At 42.6% G+C, this 23,367-nt stretch overlaps 1 protein-coding gene across 3 annotated transcripts in view; it reads right to left on the bottom strand.

Annotated features, from left to right (window-relative positions):
* Nucleotides 1-13,173, bottom strand: part of LMO1 (LIM domain only 1) — a 62,422-nt gene extending 49,249 nt beyond the window's left edge. Inside the window, exon 1 of one of the 3 annotated variants that reach the window (XM_087745576.1) lies at nt 13,059-13,173. In XM_087745576.1, coding sequence (XP_087601702.1) covers nt 13,059-13,080 — 22 coding nt within the window. In that variant the 5' untranslated portion in view covers nt 13,081-13,173. Of the gene's footprint in view, nt 1-7,526; nt 8,078-12,362; nt 12,630-13,058 lie in introns of those variants that run through there. The other 2 variants (XM_087745577.1, XM_009461466.2) reach the window with 2 other exon arrangements.
* Nucleotides 13,174-23,367: the final 10,194 nt, after the last annotated feature.

The raw sequence follows: 23,367 nt of genomic DNA, 5'->3' as shown, positions 1-23,367 counted from the left end.
AATCATATAGGAAACTTTTAGCAAGACACGACATCCAAAGGAGACAATTTACAGTTGAGTTAATCTGGGTACATTAGCGAGACATGGATTCAGGAAGACAGACCAATTTATGTTACTTTAGTTTTACCCTTTATTGCTTTGTATAGGCAAATGAATGGAAGGGCATGGAGTAAAAACAGATATAAAGGAGTCCTTTTCAAAACAGATCTCCATTCTGTGCAGACAGGTCAAAGGGTTTGAGACTGATGCTTGGTTTGGGCTTTCATAACCATAACAGGGTACTTACAGAAATCATTTTCCACAAAGAGTATAAAGATAAATATATAATGGATTCTGAATAATGTTCAATACCCACCCCCACTGCAAGTACATTAGGCAGAAACCAGGTTGCTCAACATTATCTAAGGCATGGCCTATCCACGAGTCACCTGCCATCAAGGGTGCCAGGAAGAGGCTTCACACAAGGTCCCAGGTAGGTCTGCTCATGAGCTCTTTCAGGTGGGAACCCAAGGCACGAGCATTCTGCAAAACACACCAAGGCTCACCAGCTCAGGCCGGTCCTCCACCCGTAGATCTCTACCATGTCGCTTGTCAATACACAGAAAGTACGACCTTCCCCTACCCACTCGACTTGAAGGGATTGCATCCTTTTGAAATGTATACCCATCTCTCTGGAACAGAAGGAAATGATACAAGCATTAAAGAGGTATTGGTTAACTCACATCAGCTGCAAGGCAGAGCCAACCAGGAAACAAATTAGTAGCAAGTTCTCTCTGAAAAAGTACATTTTACAGAACAATTTCACACTGGATGCTTGACCAAAAGATGCATAGCAAATTGACACAGCACCTTTCTGCTTTTCTGATCAAGCTCAGTAGCGCCGGGAAAATAGAGGATAGGGAAAAAAACCGGCAGCTAGGAAGTATGCTGTTGTCTCATCTCTTATGGGTAGCGAGTAATTTACAATACTGGGGGGGGGGAAGAAGAGTGGTAATGGAAATTTAGGGGAAGCAATGGCTCATCAGCCAAAAACTTTACAAAAGAAAAACTGAACTGCATCTTTAAATATTGGATTCCAAAACACTGGAAACTCTCGTGTTCTAAGCCTGGTTTTAAAAAAAGATCATGATTCCCCTTTGAAAAGCTTCCAGAAGTCCCTTCGAAAGAGTTGCACATGCAGGGAAAATGCCAAAACAAAACATTTTCACTAGCTGATCAATTTAAACAGCTGTGGTAAAGCTGCAGCCACTGGCACCATCATTAACAATTTAAAGCATGGCTGCTTTTGTCTTCCTTCCCAGTTACATTCTCATTATGCCTTTTTATTTATTAGAAACACAGTCCTCCGGAATACATTTCTATATCTCAGATCCGTAATAAACCGAGTAGGAACATCCCTGGCTTCCACTCAAATGGATGTTTACATTGGTGAGAGGGTTAATTGTTTAATTCTGGTCCAAGTTCTCTGCAGTTCAGTCATGAATATGCAACAATCATCCACTTTTTCTTTAAGAAAAACTAGAACTGTTGAAATCAATAGTTTAAAAAGAAGGCAAATATTACTTTCACTGCCCAAATCACCCTTTCAGAGTTTGATTAGCATGCAGGGAACTCTAAACACTGGCATAAAGAATTCAGAAGTGTTCAATGAAATTAAAAACCCCTTTAAATTTGGACAACAGCATCCATTATCTGCTTTGATGTGCAATGTATGAAGAAACTAGTTTGCAAGAACATTCACTGGAAAGGAAAGTTGAGCATCTGTTTGCACAGATAGCACCCAACATCGTGCTTGAAAACTTGGGCTTGGGAGTCATCCTGTTGGAGGACAGAGAAACACACACACACACACACACACACACACACTGAGAAGTAAAAAACAGTAGCTGCAGTGAATTGTTCTCAGACCATCCATAGGTTTAATTATGTTAATCTAATAGTGAACAACTTTCATTTTAAATCGCCCTTCCCTCCACCCCCCAAGTCTTCAGTGAATAGGAGCTACATTCACTGAATAAATCATTCCCTGGCAACAGTTACGCACATTATTGAAGTTGGGGCAGTGATTTCTATACAGTTTAAAACAATGTATGTCTATGTATTCTAAATGATGACAGTTCTGTCCAATTTTAAAAAGATATAGACCCATTAGAGTTTTATAGTTCAGCATTTAGCAGCATCTGCAGCGCCTTTTTTATTCTTACACCGCAACACTTAATGCTTGATACCATTATTCTGATTTTGAATTGATTTCAAGTAAAATACCTTATTTGCCATAAACTTTCATATTCTTTACCTAAGTAGGACTCCTCACAGATGCAATCAGTCATAATGCTAAAAGAACAGTTTGCCTTTAGCAGAAATGTAATAGTTCATGCTAATGACAGTGAAGCAAAACTTTGAGCAGCAAGCACATTTGCAAAGAGAGTAAAACCATCTCTACACACAAAGCCAGAAAACCTTAAGAAAGCTTCCAAATGAAATCAATTAATCCTCCAACCATGATAAATTTCTTAACCATTTAAGAAACGTATTTCAGACTCTGCTGTGACCCTTTATCACCAGACCTAATGGATTACTTTATTAATAATGCACTGCTCTTAAAAGGAATTTTTCCAAAGATTCTACCATAAGAGAGCATTTTCAGTATGGCTATGACAAACAGGCTGACATGTTCACATTGTATCTATTAAAGACAGTAAAATTTAACACTAACTCCAAAGATGACAAATCATGTTACACTGCCAGGGTATCAAGCATCCTTTCACCTGTATTAAACCAAAATTAGAGCAAACTAATTTCCAAGAATCAGCTTCTTCTTTTGCCCTATTACCCAAGCTGAAAAACGTTCCTACATTGTTTTAACGTTTGTTATGTCAACCAGACGACTATCACATCTCACCGGCATCTGGGAACGAAGAACGATGACACCCAGATCCTTCAGCTATCTAATCTGAGCAAACACTGAGAACTATGTGATTGCTTGGCAGGAATACACCTCTACAAAGTAGTTTGCTCATATTAGGCCCGCTAACTCCTTTCATCCCTCGTCCCATAGGATGAGTTTGCATTAAACAGAGATCTAGGTTATCAGTGCTCCAACCACAGTACCTTCCATTTCTTGAAAAGGTTTAGGCAATTACTTTACTGTCTCACGGTACTCTCATAGAATCATTTAGGTTGGAAAAGACCTTTAAGATCATCAAGTCCAACCGTAAACATAACACTGCCAAGTATTTGCCGTTTCCAGGAACGGGGGGCACCTCTAGGAAGACTACCTCTAGCTCCACACTTGGTCAGCTTTGGAGAAACATTCCAAATTTTTTCTTTTTTTTTTTTTTTCTCCTTTCTGGCCAAACCAAGTCTCATGGTTTATTCTGCTGCCAAGTGTGCTCTGGCCTTATTCAGATTCCTGCTTTTACAACCTTCTGCCTCCTCTTCATAAATATATTAATCCACTGCTGTACACTTGAATGACAAAAGGACACAGTGTCGTGAACTAAAGCCAGACCAAACTTCTGAAATTACACTGAGACCACATGTGTCAAGATCAAAAAAACAACAAGGTAACCCAGCTAAATAGGCAAATACAGGGTCTTTGGTGACCTGAATCAAACATTCTTTGAATAAGCTGATGTCTGGGAAAATGTGTAGTGTTTCTTTATAAATGGGAAGTTAGACAACGATGGACCACAGAGAAGGTCCAAGGTAGAGGGGCATAGAAGAAAGAAAAAAAAAAAAAAAAAGAGGCAGCTTCAGGAATATTAGGCAACAGAAAAATTTAATTCCATGTCATGCAAGGAGAAAGCCACCCTGCCATTTCCCCTCCTCTCTCTTTGCATGATTCTTCAATAGGTATATCTGAGAAAGGTATGTTAAAAAGATACCACCAGCACGTAGAACAGCTGTTCTTCCTATATGGCACTATTGCATATTAGGCTTGTGTACAACCTGGACGTGCCTTATTTTTGCGCGTATAATGATTTTTGTCAACAGAAGCAGACTGTCAGGACCTATCTTGCTGGAGGTAGATATCTATCCATATCCATCTACCTATCTATAGGTACCCCCGTATGGCAGCTGGCATACTCATTTGTGAAGTCAGCCCACAGCTCTGCTGTCCTGGCTAGGGTGCTGTGGCACCATTCCTGTAACTGCCATTATACAACCAATTTCACTGCTTTTCTAATTCCAAATGCTGCTTTTCTTTCCTTCTGTGCAGGGTAAGATGGGCTCTTACACAACAGGGAACCCAACTGCTGCTACTAATCCAGTTTCAAATTACCTAATATTCGTTGCCCTAAATACCTCCCATCAACCTAAGACCCATTCTTCAACCCCAATGCATGCAACCACTGAGTATCCGTATTTTTCTTTTCATTTTTAAAGAAATTATGGGTTTTTAAAAAAAAAAAAAAAACCGCAAGGTTTCTATACAGGTACATGTTTAACAGAGTCCTCCAATATATTATTTACTTGGCCTACTCTTGCGATCTATTTAGTCAGAGTTCTGCTTGAAAACACAAAGGATCCATGATTTGGGGTGCTACTGTCTATGCAAACATTGGGACGAACACACAGCTGATCAGTGTTTTTACAAGTGCACACACACTCAATAATTTGGTTGAAGGATACTATGTCTAGTTAACACAGTACAAGTTAGCTAAAAGGAAACTTTCACCCCCCACACACATAACAAAGAGCCGTGATTTCTATTAGTGCATTTCATACCATACATGCTGATTACCAGGCTGTGCTTCATTGTTAGCAGAGATTACAGCTGGGATAAGCTGCAGCTTTTTCCTAATTGCTATTATGATGACTGAATTTTTGTTTTGTGTCAAGCATTATTCACACATTATACTCCAAAATTTGATCCCTCCATGATGCATTATTGATTCCATGCAGGCAATCATACTGCCGCCAATGTGAAGAATTAATTTGGGCTATTCTACTTGATTTGCATTGCTCCATCATAGCAGTACATAGTTCTATAGGGAAACACAAATTGAAAAGGAAGATTTAACAAAATAAGGAAAATGCTGCTGTCCTTTAAAAGAAATGAGTCCTAAAGAGGGGAAAAAACAAAAAACCCCAAACCCAGCACAACACGTGTGGTCCAAAAAGAAATAAGGTCAATCAGCCAAATTCATCTTAGTCAGAGGAAGGTTACAAGAGTAGCCTTATGCCTCTAATAAAGTAAACTAGCTTGCTTCAACTTATATTGCCAAAGAAAACAACTGAACACCTGAGAGCGACACTGCTTCAAAGCCTTTGAAACCCTGTTAGCTTCATTTGTTTTCCCAGCATAAGCAATACTCAACCACTTAGCGTGTCTTTTATCCACAGTCCAGTCAACTGCAAAGCTGATCTAGAAGATGTATAACAGATGCTTCACATCTACTTTTTTTTTTTTTTTAAAGTTCTGCTGTGTTAACAAAGAAACTTATGAGATCTCAACAGAAATAAAGCCTGGGATTTATTTTATTTTTTTCCCCAAGTAAGATTATTTCACAGTTTTAAGATGTCAACTTAATTAGCACAGAATAAATTCAGAAGGGCAAGACGACTTATACACGGGCACTGACCCCACATTGGTCAACTCTTAGTCAAAATTTGATCAAATCTGAATACAAGAGGGCACCGATAATGACACATTTCTGCTTGGTCTCATATTTTAAAGGTGTAAAATCTGTGTGAAAAGTCCATTCACATTTTTTCACTGTCCCAAGTGCTTCACATCAGAATGAAACAAAACCTCACATCCCATCCCAGAAACTAGATTCAAATTCTACACACATGAATACACCAGATTGATAATTTTAGAAATCAAACTTATAATGAGATAAAGACCTCAAAATGCTAGATGTAAAATACTGGGTAGTATTCCCCCCCCACCCTTTTTGGGGAGGCAAGGAGCAGAGAGAGAGAGAAGAGAACCTTCAGTAGAATACCTTTGGTTAAAAGTGCATTATTTTCAATAGTCAAGCCTTCTTTCCTAATTATTCTTCAGTACAGTATTAAATCAGTTTTAAAATACCAGAAGACAGATGTGGGTCAGGGAACAAAAATCATATTGCTCCAACTTATTAGCATTGGGCAGCTTTCAGTACTAGTCACAATACATGATTAGCACCAATCTGACACAGGAAAGCAAGTGACTTTGAATTACAAGTTATTTTTCTCATAAATATTTTAAAAAGCAATACATACATTCAAGTAAAACCAATACTACTGCCAAAATGCTCAACTTCCAATTTCTCCAAGCTCTTTGGCTCCCTGTGAAAAGCTGTTTCCTGTCTACAGTCTTGCAAATATTCAGTAATTTCTTCTACTTCCAAATGACAACTGCCTATGCCTGTCTTTTTTTTTTTTTTTAACACTTAAAGAGATTTCTGAAAAAAATTTTAAAAGATCAGAGAATCCAGCAACACACCCATTACACGGCACACTTCATCCATTTATAAAGGTGAAATGAAACAATGAGATAATAGCTACAAATGTATGTTAAAAGTTAAGATGTAGTTCCCGCTTTCCATACACAAAGTGCCGCCACGGTGGAGGTCTTTGGCAAGAGGCAGCGCCATCGACGCAAGTCCATCTGGATGGCTACAGAAGCGTTCTGCTCTGCCTCAGTTTTAATCTTTGCTTTCAGTGTACAAGCTACGAGGGAAGACCTAAGCCACAAAGAAGCCTTAGAAAAACCTCATTAAAAAGTTGTGATTAGACTTACCACATTCGTCCTAGAAACTACTGGTGAGAGAGCAGTTAAGTTGCACATCCTGGTAGGCAACGTGCAAAAGAAGGCATCAGGTCATTCAAACTACTAAGGCTGCTTATTATTCTTTACATCAATTCATACCCCTTAGTCATCCTTGATAAGGACTAGTCAGCTTTAAAAAAAAAAGTATATGTGAAGTCCTAAAATAAGTCAAGCTCTCCTTCAGCTTCATTCATTAAATTATCTCCCAAATGAACCTCCACTTCTGCCATTTAGAGAAAGGAGTAAATTCTTAGAATAAGCCAATGTTTTTTTGCCAGAGCAGCTTATTAGCTTATTGTCATTATGTTTATAGCTATGAAGAAAAGCTGCGAGAAATAGATACTAAAGGCGCACATTAAAGAGACCCAAATGACATGCAATGGAAAGGAAAGAAAATCTCAAAATTAGATTTACAATAAAAGCCATTAAAATAAACAGGCTAAAACTGATACATTGGAGTAACTTGTAGAAAGAAAAATCTAAATAGGTATTAAACACCAAAATCAAGCTCTCTCTGCTATGTCCTTCAGCAAACAGAGCCTGGGGTAAACCCTTCTCGACTGGTTCGATCATGCCAGAGAAGAGGAAAAAAAAAAAAATAAAGAGCAAGCATGCTTTTACCAACACAGGAGGAAAATATCAGAAGCTGAAAGCAGAGCACTCTGATATGCACAGCGCGCATCTGTTTCGAAACTATATATTTCTATGTTAGCAGCACACAGAAGATACCAAGCACAGGCTTACACAATCTCAGCCCACCTACCGTCCTCCTTGTCCAGCACCATCATCTCCGCAATCAAGAAAAGTCCGGGGACAGATGCTTCTTCTCCAGCAGCCTCCGCTCAGGGGAGAAGAGAACAAGTCTCTGGGAACACAAATGAGCTACGGTACAGCTGATCGTCCTTTAGCAGCAAGTGAGCTCTAATTACCCAGTTGTCCAGCTTTTAACCTAGATTGCACTCAGTTAGAATTACACTCAGAAATAAAGCACTTTGCAGATACAAAAGCAGTCTCACCTACTTTTGTGCCTCAGAATCGCAAGGAACTAAAACTGCAATTTAGAAAGAAGGGGGATCAGAGCTGTTTCTTTGGTTCTCACCTTCTAAATGGCTCAATTTACGCAGTATAATCTATTTTAATGTAATTGCATTTGATAGCTCATAACCCTGGCTGTTGCAACTACGCAGCTTTCAACCTTACAAAGTATTTTCCCTTTGGATTTAAGCTGAATCTAAATCTAGAATTATATTCAGAGAGGACAGAATACCTAAGCCTGACTACTGCTGCCTCTGTCTCTCAGTTTGTGAGCTTTGCACACTTGCAATTGAATAAATGCACATATTTCCCAGGGACCCGGCTCATTCTGCTGTCAGGGCTGCCAGCCGAGCCGCAGCCTTCCCAGCTCAGCAGCACCACCTGCAGCCCAGCCCCGGCCCCTCCGCCGCCCAGGTGGTGCCGGCCCGGCGTCGCCTTCCCGGGGACCGAGCCCCGGGGCGGCGGGGAAAAGCCCAGCAACGGGGAAAAGCCCAGCAAGGGAGCTTCACGGGCTGCAGCTGAAACCAGCGCTACTCTCTGCCGGTTTAGAAATGCCTTGCTCCAAAGCAGGGGTGTTATTCCAGATTTGCTCCCCTAAGAGCGGGGATTTTGTTTGAAACCAGCCAGTAGCTTCTGGCAGGGCAGACTCGAAACTCTCCGCAGAGGATGCCGGCGACCCAGGCTGCGTTACGCCAGCCCTGCTACTCGCAGCTAGATTTCACGCATCTGTTGTGACCTAAAACTTGATACTAATTTTCTGTACAAACATTTTGGGTTTGTTTTCACATGTACGTATTAGTTTCAGGGAATACTCTGGAGAATATAGCTCCGTTTTCACTAGGTCGATATTAAAATGAATTTAACAAATCAAATGCGGTAAAAACCCTTACAGCTTTGCTCCACTCTTCAGAGATGCCATCAATGCCCAAATATAAAGTGACAAGTTTGGGGCCCACGTCTTTTATCCTTCCCCTCGCAACTCACAATCCTTATTCAGACAAGTCATCCGTTGTCTCCGATGGCGCTCGCAAGGATTGCGGGATCAGACGCTTCGCTACCAAGATCAACAGCACCATTTCACTCATCTCTGTCTTTTAATCCGAGAAAACATTCCATTCCTGCTTTAATGATACTTCTTCCTCCCCTTTACAACTGATACAACGGTACTCTAAAAAGCATGATAGCGGGCTCAAGTTATATATCCTTAATACCGTTTTTTAATTAGATTCCTTATCCCCAGCTGAAGTGGCTTTTCCTTCCCCCTTCATTCAGAATACTTAATCCTAACAGTCCTTGAGCATATTTGATGTTAAATGTATCATTTTACATTGAACCGTTTTCATCTAGTACTTCGAACAACTCCTGTTTCCTAGTGATACTAGTTTGCAAGTGTTGAATATGTATTTTAGCGTAAGAGTGCAACCACCATAAATAATCATTTTATTTTAAGAAGTATCACAAGCTAAAAAGGAGGAGGACTTTATCCTAAAGATTAAAGTCTAATAGTTAAAAGCATCAGTGCAAAAAGTAACAAAAACACAGGCTTTCTAAATTTGAGGTATTTTAATACTTCTAACATACTATTGGCCTCCATTAGAAAATGGTGAACTCCAAAAATGCTCCGTCTGATGGCATACTTTTCAACCCTATCACCTTCAAAAAGGACAAACTTACCCCAAAAGATATGGTGTATTTAAGCTTCCACTATCTAGTAATTACAAGAAAGGCAGATTTTTGATAAAAATGAAGTTAGCCGTTGTCTATCGGAGCTGCCTTCCATGGCCGAGCAAACTAGCAGATGTAACGCACTTGTAAAAAATGCGCAGTACCGGATCGATGTACTTTTTATTCCTTTACTGCTTCAGCATGTCACAGAGGCGGGATTACTCCCTTTGCAAATAGGTATTTATAAACGCTTTATCTGCTTACTCATTTCACACACCAACAATAAAAAAAGTTTTCTAACCCCCAACACATTTGTACAGCAATTAAAGTCAACTAGAATTAACACAATCTGTTGGAATTAATCACGATACCTGATGTCAGTTTACTTTTCAAGCAGAAATCTGGTCTTTGCAATCAAAACATTTATGTATTTGAGAAATATCTTAACTCTCATTATCTTGAAATTTATAAATGCGCTGCACAGTGTGTAGGTTGGCTTGCCCACAGCAAATTCAGCAGTGATATATGCAGTGGAGCTGACTAAAATGCAAGCCTTGAAGTTTTTCACTCTTAACCTTTCTCTTGCCCCCCCCGCCGTCTCTCTTCTCTCACTTCCTAACATTTGTTTTGGGAAGGTACTTGCCAAAGTTCCACTGTAAAACGGTATTTTCTAATATCAAGTCATGTTGCATCCGTCAAGTTATATTATGTCGCTTCAAACACACAAAACGATGTTACCTCCCTGACATAACTTGACGTGATGCCACAACATATCAAGTCAAAAACATTATTACTGTTGTTATTTTTTCAGTCTGCCCGTTCATCCTCAATGATACCTGTAAAGACCACAGAAAAGCATTATTACATCTCTAGTACTTCTCTCAGCACCACGGAGTGCATTTGCCAAGGAAGCTTTTCACTCGCAAAGCCGCATAGCGGCTATTAGACTTCACGGGTGATACTGGTGTCACACTAGGGCTAGCACACCCCGCTAAGGCACCGTTACAACCCCGACCCGGGGGCTGGAAGAGCGGGCGGCTGCCTCTGAGGCCATGGCCGTGGCCCAGCTTGCCAAGTAGCCTTCAGTGATGCAAAAGCAAGGAGCGCATTGCAACCTCTACCTACTAGGCAGCAAGCATCCTCCTTGCGAGGCACCGGGACTACTAGGGGGGGAAACGTTCCTGAAATCCTGCCTTCTCCACGCAGTAATAACTATGAATACCCCCACTGCTGGCAGAGACCTCAAAAGAAGAAAACCCCTCAAAAAAACCCTGCATGGCAAAGCCTCTTAAAATCAAGGGGAGAACTGGATACTAGCCAGAACGCCAAGATTTTTAGATGGTAGAAATCAGACCGGCCTCTGGAGAAAAAAAAAAAAAAAAAAAAAAAAAAGCGCCATTTACGGGAGTAAAACAGACCCATTTTTATTAACAAGCTCATTCAAGCTTGATTTCAAAAGGAATTGGTTTAGTTAGCAAAAGCTTCCATTTTAGTCCATTTGTAACCTATGCAGGTCCAGCATCCCCTTTTAACATTCACAGATGAGCGGGCAAGTGGAGCCCATTTGAACCAGGCAGAAAGAAATGTACAAAGGTAGAATAACCTCCTCATGAAAAGGGTTTCTTCTCTCAATCTCACCTCCTGTCCCCAATTTTTCCAGTGCACTTTTAAAAGTGAGTATAATTTCTCCTCGAGCATAACTACTCCATCAACAGCACAGGAGATTCCCAGGCATTAGTGCAGTTTGTTCCTCTGATCTCCACATCCCTCTCATCAGGGGTTTGTTTCCTACTTTGCTCCTTTTTAAGTGCACCCCGCACTAATTTCCTCTTTACCTCTACCATCGCCACCGTTATTCCCTTTTATACAGCCGCTCCTGAGATCTCCTGGAAGGAGGCTGTTGAGAACTGTCTGGATAATCAATGGTTCTAGTTTCATTTCCTTACACCACCATCACGCTGGCCCGAGCTCCTTGTGTTTAATGAGTACGTCTGCGACACTTGAAACAACCCAAATACCCCTATTAGGAAACCCTCTTCAGATCTCAGTTTTTCCTCCCAGCTCACCTGTGCCTCTCGCTTCCGCGACGGAGGCAGCATCCTGCTGTTAGCCCGTCAGTCAGATTGAAACGGATACAGGTTGGCAGGCACCCTCTGACAGAGAGTCACTGGGATTAAGACATCACCCAGTTATTGTTATTATTAAAGAGTATTAATGGAGCTGTTAAAAGCCTTTCCTCCCTTTTCCTCCAACAGTCGAGCAAAATTCAGGGGACTCTCGCAATGCACATCACCCCTGACAGTGAGGTCAGAGAGAAACACAAACCTTGTTCCACGTATGTACACCAATAAGAAATTAACCTTGCTTAATTCCTCTGCCGTTACTTAACCCTTTTACCTTTGTGCACAGGGGGTGAGGGATGGAGAAAGTCTTTCTACTGTTATCTCTCACTGACCAGTTAGGTAAGTTCATTCCCTCTTCTCCAACACACGCGCTTTCAACTGGAGCATTATAGACCCCATTAATAACACTACATCAGTTTACTTCAGAGGGCTTGAAGAAACCGGAGGAAGAAAAGACGCTGGGAGAGGGATTCTCAGCCCAGAGGCATGTGACGAGTTTGCAGCAAGCTCCCTCCCCACGCACCTCTCTGGGGCAGTGAGCATTTAACCTTCTAGTTGTCAGCGCTTCGGCCCCCTCCCACACAGCCAGATCGCACAAGCGAGCCCGTGATTTCTCTTCGTGCCCCATCTGACTCTGCAGTGTCGTGGCAGACGGACTCTTACCTTTCTGAAGCAGAAACTCCAGATCGAAAGAAAAAGGGGGGGGGGGGGGGGGGGGGGGAAAAGAGGTAGAGAAACAGGAAAAATAACAGCAAAGGAAAGCATCTTCCACTTGCCTCTTTAGCCTGGTATCCACTTTTCCGAGTTAAAGCCCCCCGCCAGCCCGACAGAGAGACATTTTATGGCAATTTACGCAATCACGTAAGGCAGCACCGACTGCAATGGGAGCGCGGGGTGGCTTTTCGGCACGCCACAGCCTCGGATGCCGCCCAAGTTGGCCGGGTGGTGACACACGCTAAGGCCACCGGGGCCGATGGCGGGCCCGGTGACAGGGCTGCAGGCGTCAGGCACTTCCCCGCTGCCCGCAGCCCTCACCGGGGCCGGGGCACGCCGCCGCCGCTGTCCCCAGCGCCGTCACCGCCGCACGGAGGGGGCCGGGCGCGGGCCGCCGGCTCGGCACGCCCGGGCGGAGAGACCCCGCACCCCCGGCCTCGGAACCGCGGCGGGGCGGCGGCAGCCCTCAGGGGAGCGGCCCCGGGGGTGGTGAGGGGGCACCGTCCCGGGCGCGCTCGCCGGGCCCCCGGACCCCTTTGCGAGGCGGCGAGCGGGGGGGCTCCGCTGCCCGCGGCACCGGCGGGGCGATGCGGGACAGGCCGGGCAGCAGCGCCCTGCCGCGGCGCGGCGAGCGGCGGCCCGGCGCGGGGCAGCTCCCTCCGTCCCTCGCTCCCTCCCTCCCGCCCTCCGCCTCCCGCGGCCGGGGCGCCCGGGCGGAGTTGGCGGCGGCGGAGCCCCGCGCCCCCGCTCCCACCTACCGTCCTCCTTGTCCAGCACCATTGTCCCGGGCGCCGAGGGCGGCCGCCGCCGCCGCTCCGGCTCCTTGGGGCGCTCCCCCTCCAGCCGCCGCCGCGCGGCTCCGGGGGAGGCGAGGCGCCGCGCCGGGCCGGGCCGGGGAGCGGGGCGCTGCCGAGGCGGGGGGCAGCGGCGCGGCCGCCCCGGCGCTGCCCCGGGACGCGAGTTTGGAGCGGGGCTGCGGCGGGCTACGGTCGCGCTGGGCGCCGGAGAGCTGGAGCCGGGCTGATGCACCAGCCTCCTCGCCCCCGGCCCCGCCGCTGCAGCCCGACGGCCAGTTTAGATATTAAAAAAGAAGAAGGGGGGGGGAGAGAAAAAAGGTAAGGGAGGAACAATATCGGGGGCTGGTTCCCCGGCTCCGTCCTCTCCCAACCTGCGCTGTCAAAAATTGTCTTAACGTAATCGCGTGCGATAGCTCACAACCTCTTCCCCCCTTTGCTGTTGCTACTGCAAGAGCTTTCCAGGCTTCTAAAGTGCTTTTCTCTTGATTTCACTCTAAATCTAAAATTATATTCAAAGGAAGGGGGGTGGGAGGGAGGAAAGATGTGAACCTATCACTGAAAGCATAAGCACTTGCCGCCTGCCTCTCTCGCTCGCTCGCTCGCTCTCTCAATTTATGTGCTTTGCACTCTCTCCTGCTGCTGAATAAATGCACACATTTCCCAGGGACCCTCAGATTCCCCTGTTAATTAAATCAATTCATTATGCTCAGATCTGATTAGCAGCCCCTTCCCCCCCTCTTTGAATCAATTATTCAATACACAAACATAATTGCCTGTGCCAGAGGTGTCTAAGTATTAGCTTATTTAACTCCAAGGACACTAATTACCCCTAGGGCAAGGGAACTTTTCTCATTAATTCTGACAAAACACAAAAGCACAGTTAAAGTGTGTGTGTATATATGTGTGTGAGAGAGAAAATGGGGGAGCGTATAGCCGTATAACACTCTAACACACGTGTTACTGTATAAATAACCTCAATTTTCTTCCTACCTTTGCATTAGATTATTCCCCACATCTCCCCTTCGCTAAACTTGCCCCGTCCACCCCTCTTTTTTTAAAGCAAGGAACAGATCAGGATTGCAATGGTGGCAGTTCTGGAGTGAAAGTGCTTGCAACCAAATCCAAAAAGAATAAAGTATATAGGACTGATGGGGAGCAAAGCAGAATTTTCAAATAGTTTCTTTTACCGAGGCAGAAAACTCTGTGGCAGACAATCTTCTGTACTTTAAAAACCTGTGAAAGAAGTGGCCCTTGGAAGCAGCAGGTAAGATGATACATAATCTAGTGTGTACTGGGAACAGTTTGAATTGTTTACCATTTGAATTAATGTCAGTGCCCACTATTAATGCACTTGCTTCCTACATTTACCATAATGGGCTTGATTTCCATTAGCTGAAGCTGGAACGCTAAAAAGAGCCTAGGCAAGACTGATGCAAACCGAGATCGACCATCATTGTAGTATCTGAGATGCATGACTTCTGACTTGTGCGTTACCCAAATTTTACCTCTGTGTGAACCTCCTTTAAATAAGTGTAAGAAAAAAGAAGTAGTAATTGATTCCCCCAAATTAGGTTTTTACTTTCTAAAGACCTTTATTGTTCATGTCCTCAATGTGCACAGAAGTATTGAAGATTTTCTTTTTGTTTCCTTAGGCAATGCATGAGCTGATCCATTAATCCATTTGGCTTTATATATCAGGAAACTAATATTAGCTCAGCTCATCTATTAGCTTTTGTTTAGGTCCCCCCATGTTGCCTTTTTTTTGACTTTTATTCAGGCTGGTTCCCCTTGAGGGGAGACAGACAATTTTTGCTAGATTTCAGGGGAGAAAATGCTGCACATCATCTCATGGGAACTATCCCCTCCCTAATTCCCCTTCCTCACATTCCCCCATGTCAAGACAGCCATGATTAACCTTGCTTGTTTGGCAACTCTACCCACTCTGAAGCACACCTTGTACACATCACTCAAAGCCAAGGGGGGCAAAACCACCACAAACACCTCCTCTTCTCCCCCACCAAAAAAATAAACAACCAAAAACCCTAGCTAAGCTTGCTTGGCAACAAACTTACTGAGCTACGTTCATTCTTTGCAAGCATAAATATCACTGGGAACACAGAGTTGTGTTCCGTTAGTGCAGTATGTTTTCCTGTGAGTACACACATATAAGGATAAAAATGCCTTCAGCTTTGTAACAAAACAAACCCTGTTAATTCTCTGGTCTTTAATTTCTGCTCTATGGCACATACTGCACCCACAGGAACTTGGTCCATCTAGCTCGATGAATTTTTTGGGTTTTTTTTCCTGAAAGAACACAGCAGCACTTGAAGAACACCAACCCTGGAGAACACCATGTGTCGACTCATTTCTGAGTGTACTTTTGGTCCTTGAGCCTATTACTTTCCTCACTGTGGCCAAGGAGACTTTTGGGTGCAAAGCCAGAATCTCAGGATCTTAGTATGCAATGCTTGAGCCTTAATTCCGAGTTTGCTACAGGGGTGATGAAGCTTCACCTAAACACAGACTTACCGAGTAGCAGGCATTTGTCTGCATGCACTGAAGCTCAAGGTCACTGTTGGGATGCCAAGTGTAGAACAGGAAGAAACTGAGGAAACAGATGTTGACTTTGGTATCATTCTTAAGAAGTTGTGTTCGCACTTGAGCTGAGAGAGATGTGGTCACTGGAGATGAAAAAGAAAGAGGTGGAGTGAAAAAGCAAGAGAGAAATTTGCACATGTGCAGGCACATGAGGGAGCATCACACAAGAGGAGAAAAATAATGCAAGGAAGTACAAAACTCAAAACATTCCATTCCCAAACACACATCCTGCAGTTTGAACAGTCTGCTGTAATCCTACAGTCGCAGTTATGGGGATTTTTAGGTTTACAGCTTTAATAAGATGAAGGGATGAACCCCAGTGTAAAGGTCCCCACTTTAAGTAAATGACTTTTTTACAGTGTGGTGAAGCATTGTTCTGCATGGTTTTCAATTATATCTGTTCAGCGAGTCATTTCAGAGAAGTGAGCAAGTTTCAGTAATTTTTGAGCCTCCTTTGCCCAGTAGATTGGAAAAATCTCATACAAAGAATTTTACCACACTTATTTTTTAGTATCTTGACACTGGAGAGGAACAGCTAGATCAGTCCTTCAAAAAGCACTTACGTACGCAACGGACGGCGCAACCAGTGACTGGGAAAACTTGACACAGATCAGTGGGACAACTGGGAATAAGCCTCAGTTCCCCGACCCTCCGTTCTCTGGAACAAAGCGCTAAAGCAGCTCGCTGCCAGAGGAGACCAGACAACACCGTCACTGAGGTGCCAGTTTATCATTAAGGTGCACTGTTATTCATTCAATTATGGTACCTTGCACATGCCCTATCTAGGCAGTACTGAGAAGTCATCGTGCTCAATACTGCAGAAACTACAGATAAAAGAGAACAGCTGTGCTCTGCCTAGGAAAGTTTCTGGTCTAATACTAATTCCTGGTGTGGGAGGGAAGAGGCAGACAGGAATAAAAACACCTATGTGCTGCAGTAAGGCCTAGGGCTCAGACCTCTGGGTCTAACTTGAGGTCCTTGCTCACTAGCTGCTCTTACTTTTCTTTTGCTAGTCTTGAGCACAAGCAAGAGAAAATGAAGTTTCTTAAGAACAACATGCCATTCTTATTAAATTGCAAAGGAAGTCTGCAATATACTTAAGTCAAGCCTTTAGCAGACCCGTGAGGTTTCATATTATCCTATGCTTGAATGAGGCAGATGACTGGAGCAAAAACCAGCTAATGACATAAAAGCATTCTTCTAGTTTCAGTCTCTCTTAATTAAGGAGTTGGTTAATGTTTCAGTGTTGGGAATTATAAAGCTTCATCAGGGAGGTTAATATGTTTTTTTATTTTATCTTTCAGCTGACAGGAGGAAAAAAAATCAAAACAAAAAAGAAAAGAGAAGGTGATTAAGTCATGTGCCAGTCAGAATCCCACAGTGAAGACAGTATCAGGCCATACCAAAGACCACTGCTGCACATGGTGAATTTAGCAGCTATTTCCAAAGTCAGATTTCTGAGCAGATGAGACTTTTGTCTGCCAGTTTAGACACATGGGTTTTATTTCTTGAATTCACACAAATAACCAAGACAATTTGCACAGCTCTATACCAGATTAGCTACAAAAGATCTCTATGTTATTACCCACTTCAGAATCACTTGCACCTACCTTGCTAGTGTCAGAAGAGAGTGACCATGGGCCTGACCTTATACCGCAATTCAGCAGTCCTGTGAAGGAGGAAAATCACAAGTACTCTAAAAAGTTACGCTCACACAGAACATGGGCTGTAGTTCAAAACACCACTTAAATACATACCTGAGATCTACAGACCTCAATTATTTCTAAACTCCTGCTTGATCTACTTAACTTCTCTGCCTATACATTATAAAAATAAATCACTGGATTCTGTTACTATGTTTTGCGTGAAATGAATGTTAAATATTTTCATAAACATAGGCTATTTTTTAAAAAAGAAAATACTGTGTTAAAAATACAGCATTTCCTTTGATAGAAGAAAAATGGCAAAGCTTCAAAAACACTACCTCTAGAGAATGAGTTCTTTACCACTGTGATATAAGGCTGGCACTTTAAGCCATTAGGCTTTACAATCTGTAATGACCTTTTAGGGAAATTTACAGCGGATAAACTAGTTATTCAGAAGTTTTGCTGCTGCTCTCCATAGCACAAAGTTAAAAAGAAAAATATTTTTTCAAAAATAAAAGTAGCAAGACTTAAATTTTTGGTCTGCTTCTGGTTTCATAAGAAGTTTAATGGGCAGATTCTGTGCCCCGCCCCGGCTCCGAACAGCTCAGCTGCCATGAACTCCATAGAGTTTCTTTCTACAGGCGAAACTGGCATCAGAATCATTTTGTGAGTGGCTATAAACTACTGGAGGATCAGGCTGGGTTTAATGCACTGCAGATCCATCAGCATCTCCCCAGTACCAATACAGCTGGGGAGAAGGGCAGGTCTAAGGCAAAGGAATCTATGACACAAGTGAATGGCTTTAGAGGAGGCCCAGACTAGGAGCTGGGACAGGCTGGCTTCCCCTGGGCTCCAGGGAAGCTGTACTTAGAGGAGACACATCTTTTCCACGAGAAGCCTCCTTTCTACTTCTTGAAACTTTCCCAGGCTCAAGCGATATGTGTTCTTCCACTTGTATGGTCAATCAGTTCTCAACAGTGATGTAAAATTTCAATTCATACTGAAGTCAAGCAAAAGTTCAGGAATGCACCTTTAGCCCAACCTCTCTGAGCAAGTCAGCACATGGACTCTGACTCTGCCACCTCTTCGTACAGTAGTATCTGTGCAGAGTTTCCAGAGTCCTTTAAAGTAAGTGGGGAAAAAATCTTTAAAAAAAACAGAAAAACAAAAAACCCGAAAAGCCCCAAACAACAAAACGCCCTCCAAACCTTATGAGTAAAATCTGGTGACAGTGTTTCTATGTTTTCTACTTTCGTCCGGACCAATAACTGACTTTTCTGTATATCCTCTACTTCAAAGTTCATTGCTACTGCAATGTTTTCCTGCTGATAGTCCTGCCTTTTATCCCTTACCTTGGTGGGTGCGGTAGGTAGACCTGAAAGACAAATCTGACATCCACATATCTGCCTCAGTTGTTTTATGGAGGAATCCAGTGAGATAGTGTCTGGTTCTAGAGCGACACATGGAGCTCTCGGGCTTGTTGCCACATCCACTGTTCTGATCAGAGCTTATTGCTCCCAGCTTAATGTCAAGCAGAGACTAATCAAATGTGAGATGGGTGAACAGAGGCAGAGCCATGGAGCTGGCTCTTCATAATCTGTTACTATCAGTTCTTTGTACTGCAGCAGCACGCAGGGATCCCAGTAATGGAGCCAGACCATAACATATTGTCCAAAAATCTTAGTGCCTTTCTTCAATAAGATACTTGCTTTCCTTACTGTCTTGCTGCTGAAGAGACTAGGCAGAATTGACACAGAATAGTCAGAGATGGAAATACATGAATTGAAAAGATAAAATGCAATGTCAGGCTCACATTGCTTTGCGATGACAATATCGTAAGATTCTGCCAGTGTCCCCTGTATTTTGTGTCTGCCTCTGACTCTACTTGGCATGGGTGACATTTGCCAGGTCTTCATAACATCGTTCTAACAACATATCATCTAAAAATGTTGATTCTGTAGGAAAATGGCTGCTGGCACAGTACCAGTAGGTGCACACAAAGGATATGGCATGGCTGCTGAAGACGCAAGGGAGGAATTCCAGCTATTCCCATGTCACACAGCCAGTAAGGGTCTGTTGGACTGGACTATGTTTTGCACATGATTTCATCAGCATCCAGTTCAGTTTGAATCTAATGGTCATAATCTTGATCCGTTAATGTGTGAAAAGAGAAAACATATCTGCAAACCAAAGAATATTTTACTTTTTTTTTTTTTAAATAAACCCATCCTGTGAAATTACAAGATTTCTTTCCCAATCCAAAGACAGAAAAAAGTTCAATGAAGATAAAAGTTACTGAAGAACTTCGGATAAAAGCAGGCAGGTGGAGGCTCTTATGAAGGCATACACTATAGTGCACATCTTGCCAACGTTTCTTAATGAATAATATGTGCACTCAGATGAGAATAATATTGATTGAGGTCTGCAGGGAAAGTTCTCTAGGAAAAAAATTTATTCTAGGAGCAGAGTCCTTTTCGGAAGATTTTGATCTTTTTCTGTTGCAACCTTTCTCCTCCCCTCTCTTTGTGCTACCCAAAGCAACTGACAGCCAAAAAATGAAAAGCCTGTCCTGCATCTAATGTATCTATCAGATCCAGAAAGAAATTTATATACCGGTACTAAGAATGACTGCACCATTCTCCTTAGCTGGTAGAGGGCACAGCAGTGTGTAATTAGGACTGGATTACTTCACTCAGAACTGGAGCAGAGAGCAGATGTCATGCATTAATATTGGCATTTGATTCCACACACTTTCTCTGCCATGTTTGCAAAAACAATTTGCCTTCCTATCTTGGATCTTGCCTTGTGTTTACCCTCAGGTTGCTGTAATGCAAACAAAAAGCCACCAGTGGCAGTATGAAAGTACATGTAGAAGGACAGGCCCATACAGAGTGGATAGAGTTTATGGTTTAATTCCTAACATAAAAGATCAAGTTATTTTCTGATTATGTTGATTAGATTAATATTACCAGTATGTTCTACTAAACGCCAGATCAGACACAAGAGGTCATGACATTATAATGCATTTGTTAACACAAAGATACACCTTATTCCAAATTAATGTTATCAGACACTATCTGTAGTACATATGAGAGATGCATCTCCCTTCTCAAACACAGCCAACCTTTTCTTCACCTGTTTTTCCACACAGGGGACTTCAGTTTTGATTTTGCTCCAGTTCAACGTTTCATATACAGAATCCTTCCAGAGGGCCTACAACAAAATTTCATGCTGTTAAAAATATTGGCCCCAATTCTGAACTGCAGCCAGCTTGCATTTGATAGCAGCTTTATGGCTGCAGCTGCGTTCTGGAGGTTTCTTAGGAGTAAAAGATGATCAGCCTTAATTTAGGAGCATCCAGAGGCTGATTACAATGATCTATACTACAGCAGCATAGAATAACCATAATATACCAGGCAGCATGCAACCTAGCAGAGTGATGCTGACAAACTCTAATTTCATATATATGGATGCAACCCAAAGAGAATAACCACTGAAACTCTGCTGCAGTGGGATGTTTGGCTTCAGGAGACGCTGTTTCCTTTACTTATTGATGGAGGATGCACATCAGGCCCAGACCTGTAACACCAGCAGCACACCTGTAACACACCTGCAACACACATTTGCAGGTGGTAACACCTGTTTATATCATGCAAGGCGCTACCTACACAGACACTTTGGGAAGAGCGCCAAAATCCTCTATCCACACCTATGTAACCCCACCTCTACTGCCTCTGTTCTCTTGTGATGCCAGCCACTGGGGAAGGCAGTGTGTGTGATTGCAGTAACAGGGTCACAGCTGAGAGACTGAAAGATTTTGTGCTTGTAGACCATCAGGTCCATTCCCCATGAAAAACTGTCCCTTTTTTTGCCTACTCCCTGTATGCAATGGTGACAACTCCCCTAGTCCTAAATAAGGGCTATGTGTTGGATATCTTAACAAAATGACAAATTACCTTACCAAATTAGGAGAAGACTACTGAAATCAGATGGGCAAGTTCACATTCTTCTGGTCCATCAGCAAATGACAGAAGTGCAAGAACTGCTATCCTAAAACAAGAAAATAACTGGAGTGAAATGGCAGCGGTCGCCACAGTTCTCTTTAAGCAGGTGAGAAACTTCAGTCTGGAAGCTGTAAAGATAACTACAGAAATGATATCATTCTCTCAGTGAGAGCTAGAAAAGCTTCTCTGCTCACAGGGAGGTCAAGAAGTGAGAGCCCAGTGGATCATTTGTTGCGTTTTTAATGCTTCATGGCTCAGGGTCAGTCAGAAATCCCTGTCCTAAGGTCATGGTTAGGGCAGCCTGGAAAACAATCTTATTTCTTTTCTGTTACTGGTAAGGCCTTGCTCAGGCTCTGCTATTTCTCTCTCTCATAGCAGATAATTACAGCCCACTGCTCCTGCTCATCAGGCTATGGTTAAATTCACCCTAGGCACTGACATTCAGCTCCTCCAGGATCACAGTGGCCCAAAGGACCTTCCCTGTAGCAGTCCATAGCGTTGCAATGTGATGCAACAAATATCCAACCAAAGCTAATCCTAGGCAGCATTCAAGGGAGTAAAATTCCTTACCGTGCCTATTGATAAGCAAGCACTAATATTTATTTTTAGCTTCATTTTTAAATAGCATCGATGAGACAGAATGAGGAACATGGATGGTAGCAAACTTGTCTGTTAACTAAGTAACAAGTCCTATTTCCATTGCACTAGCCCCTTGCCTCTGCAGCAGTGTGGCTACACTTGACACGTGGGGAAGCAGTGATAATCATCTATCTCCTAACCTGTTTAGGAGACGATTTGACTTAGAAGAAGCTGGGAAGCACAGTTTAGAGGGCCTGCTAATGACTACATCTGTTTTAGATAGACATATTTTTGCTATAACTTCCATACCAAACAGCCATTGGAGTCAAGTGATCACTTAAAAAGGCTGAGATACAACTCTGCAGTATTTTACAATGGATTTAATAGCTAAGCCTTAAAAGAAAAAATACCGCCATCCAAATACACAGCTGAAGCACAGGCATTTAATGAACACCACTCACTGCTTAAATGTGAATTCACACTACAACACCCTTGCAAATGATCTATAATACCTTGCATTGCTAGTATATCAAATTTGCATAAGTATACCTCAAATATTTATAAATCAATAGATACAAGCATGCATTTAAAAGTGAATATCAAAAGTGCATTACACAAGGAGTTCCTACACACTCTCTAATTAATTCAAATAATCATATTTTGCCTTATTAAATTAAACATTATATGGATAAAATATAGCTTGCCATAAATTCTAAGCACTAAAATACTGTAAGAAAGGAATACTACTGCCAAAAAAACCCGAGACACAGAATGTGCCCATGGAAGAACACTTAACTGAAATGTAGCTGTAAGATCTAATGCCATGGAATGACTAACAATAATGTATATATTACTTTTAAACAAGTGACCAATTTTGGATAACTTTCCACTTCTTTGTCCAGTACTCCAGTTTTAGCCTAGTGAGCTGTAACTGTGGAGGATAAGCAGAAAACAGCAAAAAAGCATGCTAACCCTCTTGCACATTTAAAAAAGGTCTCCTCAGAAGCAAAGATAATTCCTTATTTCCTCCAGCTGCTTATTTACCAGTGCTTCCCTGCCCTCATTTAATTAGAGCTAAAAAACCAACAGCAACAACTGTCCCTGATAGTTTTTAAAAACTCTTTCCAACTAAGAATCCTTTTACTTATCAAGAGGTACAAAGAAGCACTGAGGACAGCTGTGTAGTTTGGAACAAATTTCTGAGTCAGTCCCACTTTAAAGCTTTTATATACCTAAGAAGTCTAGCCCTGCCTGAAAGACAGTGATTAAAGATTTTAAAGAGTACAGAGATTTTTACACAGAGTAGTAAGATGCTCAGGACCAATTAAATGTCATCTTAAGTACTTAACTGAAGCGTTTTTTATACACTAGGAATCAGTTAAGAGGAAGGTGCCAAATTAAACTTACATTTTAATTTTGCCATTGACTTAATCTCAAGAGATT

Source organism: Nipponia nippon, unplaced genomic scaffold (assembly GCF_047370975.1).
Source record: "Nipponia nippon isolate SJK-2023a ecotype South Korea unplaced genomic scaffold, ASM4737097v1 scaffold_10, whole genome shotgun sequence".
NCBI classification, from domain to species: domain Eukaryota; kingdom Metazoa; phylum Chordata; class Aves; order Pelecaniformes; family Threskiornithidae; genus Nipponia; species Nipponia nippon.
This window is presented reverse-complemented; position numbering and strand designations above follow the sequence as displayed.